The 13,632-nt window shown below is 35.3% G+C and overlaps 1 protein-coding gene across 3 annotated transcripts in view; it reads left to right on the forward strand.

Moving 5' to 3' along the window:
- Nucleotides 1-13,632, forward strand: part of CPED1 (cadherin like and PC-esterase domain containing 1) — a 277,556-nt gene that overhangs the window by 120,301 nt on the left and 143,623 nt on the right. For all 3 annotated transcript variants that reach the window (XM_059171684.1, XM_059171686.1, XM_059171685.1), the window contains exons 7-11: nt 4,333-4,475; nt 5,212-5,284; nt 6,933-7,100; nt 8,365-8,469; nt 10,017-10,186. In XM_059171684.1, coding sequence (XP_059027667.1) covers nt 4,333-4,475; nt 5,212-5,284; nt 6,933-7,100; nt 8,365-8,469; nt 10,017-10,186 — 659 coding nt within the window. The remainder of the gene's footprint in view (nt 1-4,332; nt 4,476-5,211; nt 5,285-6,932; nt 7,101-8,364; nt 8,470-10,016; nt 10,187-13,632) is intronic.

Consider the following 13,632-nt stretch of genomic DNA (forward strand, 5'->3'; position numbering starts at 1 on the left):
AACACTACTCGAGGGGTGTCTGGGTGGCTCAATGGGTTAAGACTCTGCCTTCGGCTCAGGTCATGGTCTCAGAGTCCTGGGATTGAGCCCCACATTGGGCTCTCTGCTCAGCAGGGAGCCTGCTTACCCCCCGCCCCCTCCCCACCTACTTGTGATCTCTCTCTGTGTCAAATAAATAAATAAAATATTTTTTTTAAATATTACTCAAAGTTCAAGATACTAAAATGACAGTATTCTAAAGTTTCCCAGTTAGTCAAGAACATGACTTAAAAAAAAAGAAAGAAAGAAACTCTAATATTGGTTAATCTTTCATCCTTTGTTTTAACTCTTAGATTAAATTTTCTTATCTCAAAAGTCCTTTTGAACAATTGTAAGCCTCTATTTTTCAAAGGTTTTATTACAAGTCACCAAAAAAATGCATATCCTCCCTCTCTCGTGAGATGGAAACAAGAGATAAATATGTCCTAAGGAGAAAAATTATTTTATCCAGAAGCTCCAGTAAATTATCTCTCTTATCAAAGTCTCTACAGTTTCTATAATGTTATGCTTAGCTTTTCTCACTCGGTACCAACTCTGTGTTAGGTCCTAGCCACCCGAAGGTAAAACGGTACAGTTTCTGATCTTACAGTCTAGTAGTAAGAAGAGACAAGAAAGTCAGCAAGTTGACACAGAATGATCCATGCTGGCACTGAGAGCAATTTGCCGCAGGTCTTATGGGAATTTAAAGGAAATGAATCAGGTGAAGCCCAGAACTGTCAAGAAGGGCTTTCAGAGATGGGGCGGAGGAGTGAAGTGGATAGAAGGGCTCCTTAGAAGTATTTTAAGATATCAAAGATGTGATGCAAGTTTTCTTGCAAATATTTTCAAGTTGACTTTTGGCTCCTCTTGTCTTTCTAATTGACAATTTTGATCCATCTGTGTATATATTTAAATAAATCACTTGAATGGATAAAAAATCATAAATACCTTACCGGGTTATCACTTGACTCTTACACAAGTCAGAACAAATCGTGGTGTTTCTACCGCCTCGTTTTACAACCATGATCTTACAAGGTCTTTTCCTATATAATTTATTTTGCACTAAATCTGTATTTCATTTTGACACTGAAGGAGGAAAATGCGTAGTTCATAAAATAGTTTTATGTCATCTTAACTGTTTTAAGATGCTTTTTTATTTATTTTTACCTTGCTGCCAAGGCACTGATTTCCTTGGGATCTTATATTCTCATATTTATGTGATTCAGAAACATCCATTAAAAGTCTTGATCTAGAGAGGGAGAAGTCTCCTTGATATTTGAGTTTATGGCTTCATTGTTTCAAAGTAGCAACAGTGCTCCTTCAGGGATTTGTTCTTGAGTGAAGCAAGCCCCTGGGTCAGATGTGTTCTTCAGGTTCTGATGGCTGTGAGTGGTAATAATGTCAAATAATTTCAGATTTGACATTGTGTAATGAGACCATGGAGCGCAATTCTCTTTCTACATCTGAACACACCAAGATGCACGGAATTCAAGTAAAGTGACCAAGGAAATACAGTTAAGTGTTAACAAATTACAGCAGGACCAGACACACAAAGAAGTCTTCCACTTAGCCTAAGTGGATTAGTTCCAAGAATTGATAGAGGAAGTATTGTGCCCTCTCTGGGTCACTCACGGAAAGATGATTTTTAAAAATAAATAAATAAATAAACTCTTAAGCACTTGCGTGATTCTGTTTTCATTGCTGGCATATGGAGCTTGCTTGCCCACTATACTAAGCAGATGAAATAGGTCACTTGTCTAGAATTCCCTTTGAACTGAAAGGCTTCAGTAAATTGAAATTTATGCAATGAGATAGAAGGAAATGCCTACAGAGACAAAAACTGGGGACAGAACTAACAAAAATAAAACGAGTCGCTCCATTTGGAGTCGTGCTTGGGGAGCGCCACTTCTCTCTCCTGTCCTCGTACTTCTGTTTATAAAGGCAGCTCTGGTCCCCTCCTTTCGTGGCTGGTGGCCAATGTTAGTTTTTCTCGCAGCACATGGAGGTCTTAGGGAAACGGGAGGACAGCCAGTTCCTTGGATCCTTGGGTTCTCCTCCTTCACTGAGGTTGCGTGGCCGACCGCTGGAGGGGGCCCTTCCACCGCCGTATTTCTTTATTTCTCTGGACAGGTTTGTCAGATATTTTGTAAAACGTTCCCAATTGGTGTCACGAGCGTTTGAATTCCTAGAGGCAGTTTTGATTTTCCACAAAGGCACTGCGTTATGAGAATCTGGGTTCAACAACCACACCCATTCATTGAAATTTCCTTAAATGGCTGTGGACTTTCTTGTTTGAACTAATAAAAGGAGCGAACATGCGCTGAGTGTTGACAGGCGTGGGGTAGAAGTGTATCTCACGTGCATTCTCTCATTTAATCCTGGCCATACCTCTACAACATAGATATTGTTGTTAACTTCAGAAGTTCTCTCAATGTGATAGTAGCAGGTGTAGAGCCGACGTTAAACCAAGGACTTGTTGGGTCTCATGTCTGTAGACTGTGCTGTACACATGTCCGCCAGCACTCAGCCCAGTACTTTCCAGTAGTAAAGTTTTCACTAAAACAGTCTAATTGAATGGAACTGAATCCATGTACTGATAGCCCGTATTCAATGCTCATGTTACAGTCAGAGATTTAGAAATAATCGGTTCTGCAGTGGGAGAATCAGTATAACCCAAGAATTAATTTGCTAATTATTTCTTGCTATGGAACATACCATCTGATCATCAATCTTATGCATCTCACATGCTACACAAACTTTCTTAAATTATTAATCTTGACCTTTGTGATATTCAGGAAACATTAAAACAGAAAAGGTGATAAAATCATCAATAATCCTTTCTACCTAATATGGTGAACAGAGTGAAATATGAGTTATTTTTATTTGGAAAAACAATATTACTCTGTTTTGACTCAAGGGTGTTAACATTTTTAGTGTTAACACTAATTTGTTTTCTTTTGATCTTACAATTATTACACTTATTTTCCTTAGTGAAATGGAAAAACATCCCAATTGCCAAATGCTAATGATGTGTTTGTAGAGTCTTAAAATGTACATCTCATTAGGTTTCTGTTTTTCAGCTGGTAAAAAAAGTTTATGAAGTCAGTATTTGTTTCTCTCGGGGAATTTTGCTTGGTATTTTAAAGATACATCTACCATTTCCCTTAGGTCACTTGTGCCAATATCTGTCCTTCATTATCATAACAACAAAAGTCTTCACTTTGTAGTCTTAGCAGTTCAGATGGATCTAGTCTGTCCTTCCAAAAACATTAACAGAATACCTGCTGCATGTTTTTTCAAAAAATATTTTTTGTTCTTCATTCTTGAAAGATTATGTTTCTCCAAAGAAAGTCTATGACTTAATAAGAGATTTGTTTTATGCTTTTTAAAAATTTCAACTTGAACTTTGATGTTAAGCATCCTCAAGGGGTACTCTTGCGATTATTTTAATATTTAAGCAAATAAAAACAGCTGTTTATGATATCAATAATTGTGTTTCTAAGTAACCTTTATTCCCCTTTTGTAATAGTGCCCCATCTTGTCTGTTCACAAAACCTTACATTAAAATGATGGGAGAATACTGAAATTCTCTCAGACTCTTCATTAGTTGGCTACATCTCCCACAGCAAAATGCTGTGAAGGAGTAACTTTCATCCATTTATTTTTGATCTGATACATTCAAGAAAGTGATAATACCAAAAAACTTAATCTAAATTTCATACTCTACGGTGTCTTTCCAATACATTTTCTTCTCATTTGGGTTTACAGCCCTCTTGGTGGTGGTATTCACCCATTTTAAAGAGAAGGACACAAAAATTCAAAGTGAGTTGCCAGTCTGAGTTCATCTAGTAGAGTCACATTAAACCTGGAGGTTCTGATCGCAAGCTCCCGTAAATAGTTCCACTTCACTTTCTATGATTAGATGCCATGAAATTAGAAAAAGGGGGAGAAAAGTAAAAAATCTCTTTTTAAAAATAACTCAAAGTAATTTAAATGACAAGCTGTAGTGTCACCCCATATCCAATTAAAAGGCTATATTTTTAAATGTATATAATATATACACATTATGTATAATGTATACAACATTCATGATGCAATATATTTTAGTACTTATATAGTCTTTCAGTATATTATATAGAAGATATATATGTGTGTGTGTGTCTACATACACATACTATATAGAGATTATCAAAATGTCCTATTTAAGGAGTGTTTCAAAGACACATAACCCAGAAGAATCTTTCAAACCGATCACCTTGGAAATGATAGACTGAGATTATTGTTTCAATATTGAATCCTTTACTTTGTTCACAGCTGCAAACATTTTTTGAGACATTCCTCACAGCCAGTTCACCTCTTCAGGCTTTTGATAATATGAAGGAAGCAATTAGCAAACTCCTGCTAGCAGCTGAAGTATTCAGCGAAACATCTACTCTGGGACCAAAGGCCTTCAATAGGTAAAAGCCAATGCTAATATTAAAAAAAAAAAGTTCTAAAAATTGTTTGTGAAAATGTATCTTAATTATCACAAGTAGGTGCTACTTGGAAAATGTTATGTCAGCATATAAATATGAACTCATAAACATCTTTTCATATTTATAGATTCTGAAACTTCAGAACATGTCACAGACTTGTTAGCATCTAAATAGTAGTGGTAAGAAATAAAGCACACATTGTTTAAATTAATTTTAATTGCATCTCCTTTTTAAGCTTAGCTATTTTTAGGATATGATCTTTGCATTGACTAGGTATAATTTTACTTATGGACTTTATTAACAATATCTAATAGCTATTGTCTCTGTATTCCAGTTTACTTGAATATAATTTCGTGCCTTTTTTGTAGGCAATGTTAAATTTAGAATGTCAACAAGAAGGAGATGACTCAAGTAAGCTTTATCATGCTTATATGTGAATAAGAATGCCTAGCAGTTAGGAGAAGGAGAATTTAGGTTTTCATGAAGTAACTTCATTGTTTAATGTGTTGTGACTACTCTAGATATATTTGTATTTCCTATAAGGAACAAAACAAATTCGAATTAAAAAATAAATTGCATGTAATTTCCAAGCCACTGTTTCTTTTACTTAGTACAGATCTTGACATTTAACTTTAGTAACTGTTAATAATGTATCAAATAATAGAGTAAATGTAGCAAATAGAATATATTTTTATATCACCGTTTGTTTTTATTCCAGATGCAGATTATGTTTTCAACTTTTCACCTTTGATATTGGTTACTACAGTTTCCCGGACCCTGTAGTGCTCCAAGTAAGTATCCCAAAAGCTTCTTGTGAACTTCCACCTTACACTGAATGATCTATTGTGTGTGTGTGTTGGGGGAGGGGAGTATATGTGCAGGTGGGTGGATGGTTTGCTTTTATAGTAACCAGCCAATAAATAGCAACTAGTATTAAAGTCATTACAAGCTTATATTTTACTGTAGTTCAGAAAATTAACCAATATGTGGAGAATATGATTTATTATTTGAGTTCCAATCCCCATTATGCATCACTATAGAAAGGGTATGGATTTTCTACAGTTCAATCACCCCGTTTACAAAATAAAGTGGCAAACGTGTAGATAATAGAAAATAGAAGATTATCCAGCTTATTCACATGGGTTTGTAGAAAAAATTAACTCTTATTCTTTACATATAGATAGTTTTAAGTTGACCTATATTTTAATTTAAAAAGCCACAGGCATTTTTAAAATATGTGTTTTTTTCTAGTATAAATATGTGTAAATTAAAGAGTGCTTTTGTATACTCTGATTCTTTTACTTCCTTTCAAATCAACTCATCCTTTCAGTGAACTCATTCAGATCATCCCCTCCAACAGATCTTTCATCTAAAATATCCTTTAGGGGCACCTGGGTGGCTTAGTGGGTTAAGGCCTCTGCCTTCGGCTCAGGTCATGATCTCAGGGTCCTGAGATCCAGCCCCACTTCGGGTGCTCTGCTCAGCAGAGAGGCTGCTTCCCTTCCTCACTCTCTGCCTGCCTCTCTGCCTACTTGTGATCTCTGTCTGTCAAATAAATAAATAAAAATCTTAAAATATATATATATATATATATATAATTTTTTTAAAAATATCCTTTAATGGCAAGAAGATTAAAAAAACAGTTGATTGCATAAATCTACAGAAACCTTTATTTGGAGCTATGGAATAGGAAGAAGGGAAAGGAACAAATGCATAATGTGCAACCAGAATTCCGCTTCATTTTACGTTGACTGTTTTTCAAACTGTTGTACGAGGTGAATGATTGCAGTATATGTGGCTCAGACATTTAGCTGAATAGCTCAAAGGCCTACCCATAAAACTTTGAAACTTGATGAATCTACATTTTTAATCATTTATTCATTATCTTGCACACATCTTAGTTTGTATTATGCTCTTTGAAATTTATAGTGGCCAAGGTCAAAGAGGTCGCTGCCTGTGTTCTCTAGGATTTTGATGGATTCCTGTCTCACATTTAGGTCTTGAATTTATTTTTGTGTATGGTGTAAGAAAGTGGTCCAGTTTCATTTTTCTGCATGTTAATGTCCAGTTGTCCCAGCACCATATATGTTAACTAACTTGAATATAGATACAATCTAAAAATAGTAAAATAACTAACTAAATAAATAAATAAAAATTATTGTTCAGAAATGTCATATATTATCTTTCCTGAATACAAATTCTTCAACAGTAAAGAGTTATAAGATAAACTATTGTGACTTTATAATCCATTACTTTTCATATAAAAAACTACCTTCAAAAGAGCATTATTTGTATTTTATAAAGCTGTTGACCTCCAAAAAGGCCACTAGATGTCAGTTCTGATCTACAATCCAACAGGAATGACTCATGTCTTAGAAGAGATTTCACTGCATTAAAAAGTTAATGAAAAATATTTGCTGTGATTTTACTCTTTCACAGGTGCATGAGCATTTAAATTTTCAAGATGATGATAATATGGATTTTGAGGACCAAAACACAGAAGAATTCCTTTTACAAGATACTTTCAATTTTCTCTTCTCTAATGAATCTTCACTTCCAATGTTTTCTGAGATACTTCAGGGACTTTATAGATCAGGTGTTTTTAAGGTAAGTGCTTATTTTTTCAGTGACAAATTTATTTATCCAAGTCATTCTTGGAAAGGTGCCATTTTCTTTATTGTGTAGCTAAACAAATGGATAATGGATTTGAAATGAATTGGTATCTGCTATATTCCTCCTCTTTATAGTTTTCTGCCCTGAAGACCAAGATTATTTTATGTCTACTAAGTATGAGTAACTGTTTATGATGCAGTTATGGGTTAAGATAAAGAAATTTCTAACTCCTAAGGAATGCTTGTGGATATTATGAATAATAAATATTTGATGTTATTTAGAATACTTTAAAAGGAATAGTAGAATTTTTTGAAGGCAATCTAGAAGATCAGTGAGTGTTCTAGACTGACATCAAGGGACTGAAGTTAGAATACTAATTGTTGACGAATTCACATCTGGTTAATATCTTTGCATAGCTGCTGATGATTAGGATGTAGTCCTTCATAGGAGCATTGGTTAATTTTTATGGCACATTAATACAAATTTTCTTAATGCATCAAAAATCTGTAGAGATCATTAAGTACAGTATTATTCTCTATATATCTTTCTGTTTTAAAACCTGTATTTGGAGAATTTGGGAGAGAAGGTTGTGAAAGTTCTTACAAACACACATTGATGCTCTATGGAGAGTTTTTGGGAGAGACAGAACATGGCTTTACAGACTGCTCTTTCTCCTGGATTTTATTCATTTTTTCCTCTAGTTCCCTGTTTTCCTTCCTTAGTGAGTGGACTGTCATTAAAACTGTTAGAAACACTTGACCCGGAAGTAATGGTAAATATGTGCAACTTCTCCTCTCAGGGATGCCTCAGAAAAAAATGAATGTGAGGAAAAAAGGGGTCGGGGGACTGTTTATTAGAATCCACAAACTCCAAAATTGTAATGTCCCACAGATGAGAGTCCCATGTTCACCTGTTGCTCTGATCTCTGGCATCCTAAAGCCTGAAGGAGATGCTCCCTACATTCCTAGATTGTCCCGCACAGTCTACTCTCCTGGACTCATCTCCCCACCCTCACTTACCCATACACAATTGAGCAATTTCATTCAGGTCCTCTTCGTCAAGTATGGAAATTTTCTTAGAGTCAGACACTGTTGTGACAAGCTGAAGTCCCTCGGCATGATTTGGCATTAATTAGCTCAGCTGTTTTTTATAGAGTTCAAACTTCGATTGGTTTATAAAGGGGGGGTAGGCAACTGGGCTAAACATGGTTTGCCTTTGTAACAATTGCTTAAGAATTGTTACTCTCCCTCCATTCTAGGGTGAAAACTATCAGAAGGAACAAAACCAATGCCTGTCTTTAGAGGAGATGAACTCAATTATGACTTTCATAAAGGAACTTGGGAACTTGGGGCAATTCCAACTGGTAAAACAAAAGTGACATTTGATTCCTCATGATTACTGACCTTATAGATCAGCCTTATTTGTTCTTTTTTCAAACTGGGTGAAGATTTTTCTTTAAGAAATAGAAAGCTTTGTAAGCTTCTTTCTTCTTTTCAGACATCTAAATATTAAAATGAGCAGAACCGATATTCTTTAAGACTTTGCAAATAATACATGACTTATTCAAGGTAAAAGGATATGAGATCAGTGTAACTGCCAGTATAGGACAGTTCTGAAGGGGAAAATGTCTATTTTTTTCTGGAGAAGTTTTGCTTTTAGCTTTGGGACATGTACATGTAACAGAAATTTCTTTCTGCTCATCATGTCCTTTTTGTTTGGGTCAAATCAAATATTACTGAATGTAGCCACATTTTAGAAAACAACCTAAATCTTAATTTGTTGCAACTCTATAGCAAACTTCAAAAAAGAAAATGTAAATAATTATGATAAATACTACTGGGTTTTAGCCTAAAAAATAACTGACATTTGTTTTCCTTTCTGTGTATTTTCCTGGGTTCTTTTAATTTATTGGTCAATATCAAAGGTTATTATCAATATAATTGATTACATGTGTGTTTGAATGTTCAGTATTTGCTTTGTTTCTAGTTTTGCCACTTATCTAGATGGACTATAATAGATTTCTATTTTTCCACCTAAGGTTTGCTTATACAAAAAAATCTTGTTAAAACAACATTTTTCAAAGTCCACTGATAATTTATTATTAATCTGTTTGGATCAAACAGTTATTTTTTACTTAAAAAAAATAGCATGTATTCACATGCTACTTGTCTAAGTTATAACCAATTTACTAAATTAATGAATGATTACTCGGCACATGTCTTTATAATTTAATCTCATATTGTAGAGGGCTCAAAGTAAGCTTTTCCCCCAAAGATAATAATTTAATTGATGGATTATTTTAATTAATTTAAATATAGTAAGTATTACATTTGTGACAGTTGGCTCAAAACTCAACAAAGATAAAGAGAGAGGTCTCGTTCTTCAGGAATTCATAATTTGAGATATTGAATGTAGAGAACATCTCTTGGTACAATGTGAAATCTGAAGAATTATTTTACAGGAAAAAGGGCAAACTCCAATTTCCTGACTCTCAGAGTAGAAAGAGGATAACCATAGATTTTCTTTTCCATGGGATTAATATCTCTTACCCTGACAAAGTTCACTTGCAACCCCAAATGATTTCCCTTCATTTTTCCTAATGCTAGAGTCACTCTTTCATTCAGCTGTTCTCAGCTATCTATAGGAAAGAGATACCCATTTTCATTCAAAGAAAAGAGAAAGAACACTTACTGCATTTGGAAATACGATCAACAGAATTAGTTCTTTATAGAAAGTGGCATTTACCTTGAAAACTGCACAGAAAAATTATATTATGATACTGACCAGTGGATTTTAAATAAATATCTGACTTTTTAAAATAGCTGAATAAGATAGAAAGCCTTCTCCATTTCTTTTAAATTATTTTCCATTACTTATTCTGATATTCTCATTTTGAATATTTCTTCTCAGCTCTTCCCATCTACTACTCCTGGGATTCGATCTTTGATGCGTGAATTTCATGATATGGCAAAGCCTGTAGGACAACCTGGTTCAGTCCTGACTCAATCCTGGTCTCTTTTAAATGTATTTGAACAGTTTCAGCTCCTGAATAAAAAGGCACAGCTACATCCACTGGAATGGTAAGATAGCCACAAATTTGAATTGTGCAATCCAAAAATTCTCTAAAGATTGATTTCAAAAGATTTTGCCTACATTAAAGAAAGTAACAAAAAGAAACATGTCCAAATATTTGTGCTCTGGAAAATAATCTTTAAAGCATTGAAACCATAACAATTCTAGTGGTCTTTAAACACTGTAATAAAAACACATCCAACAGTGTTTCAAACCAACCTACTACAGAGTAATGTTTAAAATGAAAAAGTTTCAATCTCATTTCATTCTGTGATATATATCGTTGAATTCTGAGACCATCAAAAAGAATTAGGTGACTTTTTTTTTTTTTTTTAATGAACCCTCAGTCAGTGTAGAGCCCAAGATGGTATGAGCACATATTTGAGTTTTTGAGGTGTGACTTTGTTCTGGGCAAAATCTAGACAAATTTACAAATATGTCTGTCCCTGCCACAAGAATAGAACTTTTCTTTTTCAGAAGGTTTAGAATCTCAGAGGGAAACAAACATTTGTCCTCCCGTTTCCACTTTCGTTCTAATGAGAGGTGACAATGAGGTGCTGGGAGAGGGGACAGGCCAAAGGAATATATTCACATCTCCTCTAGTTGTCACAAAGGGACAGTGCCCAAGGACCTGGCTAAGTCTGCTTCTCTTTTATATGATGGAATTCAGGGACTATTTGACTTTTCTACTGCCAGGAAAAGAGAAGCAAACCTAAACCTCCTAGGAAGATGAAAGATGAAAGGGCCGTGCCATAATCACTTGTGTCTCCTGCAGGCCCTCTCAGGCAGGAATGGCTTCAGCTCTCCTGACCTGTGCTTCATTTCTCTCTGCCTCAGGAGGTCATGAAAGTATTTCCATAAGAATTTTTTTATAATTCAAAAATACAAATAATTGTGTACTTGAAGAATTCTTAGGACATTTCCCAGGATTAGAACTCACTTGAATTGCCACAACTTTATGAAATTGGCCTTATTCAATGCTCTGAAGTAGTAAGCCTGACAGAAGCCTTTACTTGTTTGAAAAGTAGGTTTTAAATAACAGAGCTCAGTGCCCATTGGTTTGTTCTTTGCCCTCACTCAAGTCAGTCAAGTCTGTCTCACTCATCATTATCAATGGGGAAGAGCAGACTTGATTTACCAAGGAGCCAATTTAGGTACTGTTTTTAGTTTTGATTAAGCTCCCTTGAGATATAAAAGTTTTGGGAAATTTGTTCCCCAGCAAGTTTTTCTCAAGCTCCACCTATGGTGTAAGGTTAAAGAAGGGACTTACCTTAAATTCAGAATACTGCATTTAATGCAAACCCTAAGCCTAACTGTAATGATTCCCATTAAATAAAGGAATTTATTAGTGGTCAGTGTTGGAAGTGGTCAGTCTAGAAAGGGCCAAAACTTTTTTGAATCAGATAGACCTGGATTCAAATACCCCAACCCTGGAGTTTATGAATTAAAGCAGCTAAAGTTTTGATACCTCTGAGACTTAATCTCCATATCTGTAAAAAAAGGATTACCTACCACTTGTTACTTCACAAGAATTACATAAGATAATTTCCTTGTGCCATATGGTGACTGGTATGTTGCAGTCAAAGTAGGTAATAAATATTAATATGGACTTTTCATGTTTTTCTACCATCCAAAGGTCACTTTAGGATCTACAGTGGAGGGAAACATTTTTCTTTCCTTCATAGGAAAAGCAAGACAGGTTTGAAAGATTTACCCAAGTTAACCTTGAGAACATTAAATTTTAGATCTTTATCAAAAAGCAATTAGGTAAATCACTCTGAGAACATTTCCAGAAAGAATAATTCTAATTATCTTCAAATTTACCTGGGAGCATATGTATATGTAATTATCACCCATGCTCTGTTACAAGGAGGATGCGTATTAGACACGTTTTCTAGATGAGGAAACCATGCTGAGAAGGTAGGTCATTTGCTCAAGTCACAAAGCCCAGAGAAAAAGAGGAGAGATTAGGACCCTGGCCTCACATCTGTGGCCCAGTGCTTGATTCCAGTATATCCTGCAGACGGACAGGTCAGGTGTAGTCGTTCATCATTGTCCTTATTTTCACAATGGTCACCTTCAGGTTTTCAACAGAAAAAGCCAATTTTACATATCTCTGCTACCTCTGGGAAATAATGATTTCATGCTTCCTTTTATTTTTTAAAATTAGTTATTTATTTAAGTAATCTCTACACCCAATATGAGGCCTGAAATCATGACCCTGAGATCAAGAGTCATATGCTCCCCAGACTGACCTAACCAGGAGCTCCCATTCTTCCTTCTAAATAAAGATCCTTTGCTTAGAGCAACAAAGTGAGGAAAGATAAAGTCAGAAAAGCAAAGGTTAAAAAAAGTGACCATTATGCATGTCTGTGCCCTGAGGCTTAGAATCCAGAGGTCCCCACAGAATCAGTGTAAATCTGAACAGAATGAAAATATTAAAATCAATATTTGTGCATCATCTGCTAATTTTCACTTTACTTGCAATAGAGTTGCAAGTGTACTTTGCTCTCCTCATAGGCTTTCCATGAAAAAGCCACATTTTTAAAAATAAATAATTTATTCACACAATCACATAAGGAATTGCTGCGGAATGCTTTACCATACAAAGCATCTCATTCCACTAAGATAGTAACTCAGTGTATGTGCATTTCAGGATTGTATCTTTTAGGAGCTTCACTTAGAGTTTTTGCTTCACATGAATTCATAGATATTTTTTTAATTTATCCTGGCACCCAGTCAACCTTCAACTAAACATATCTCACCCCATGCTTGCTTTATCTGTTTCTTCATTCCTTGGGAGAAGGGAAATATTTTAAAGTTAGTGCTAGACATTTTTCTCTCTCACCCCTAAATACTTCATGGTATGCATCAAAGAAAGAAAAGAGACTTACTTTACAAGTAAAACTGCAATAAAATTATCACACCTTCCCACATTAGCAATATTTTTAATTCTTTTATTCTTCGTAATTTGCTGATGTTTCTATTTTGAAGGAACTGACTATGCCTATTCATCTCTCCACCACAGTGCCCAGCACAGTATCTGGGACAATAAATATTTATAAAATGTAACTTAACACAGAGCATCTGATTTCATGCTCATAGCGTTGCTGTGAAATCAGGCCAGTGATCTGTTCTCCATTCTGCTGCAGTGGAAATGCAGAAAGAATCACAGCACAGCCCAGAAAAGTCCAATCACATCCTGTTCCGTATTCCCCGTCCTCAGGACCAGCAAGTTTTCGGTCCGTGGTTTAGATTATTTGGTCTCTACTTTGAAGAGTCAAAGAGCAATCTGGCCAAGCACTTAGTTGCATAACAGAAAAACATGAGGCAAACACACCGAGAGGAACTAACCCTTACCGTTCAGTACAGTTAGCCCGCATCTGAGGACAGAAGACGCAACAGGATCGTAGGTCGTTTTCTGCGTAGCCCCCGTACATACACGCACCCTTAG

This window comes from Mustela lutreola, chromosome 4 (genome assembly GCF_030435805.1).
Source record: "Mustela lutreola isolate mMusLut2 chromosome 4, mMusLut2.pri, whole genome shotgun sequence".
Lineage (NCBI taxonomy): Eukaryota > Metazoa > Chordata > Mammalia > Carnivora > Mustelidae > Mustela > Mustela lutreola.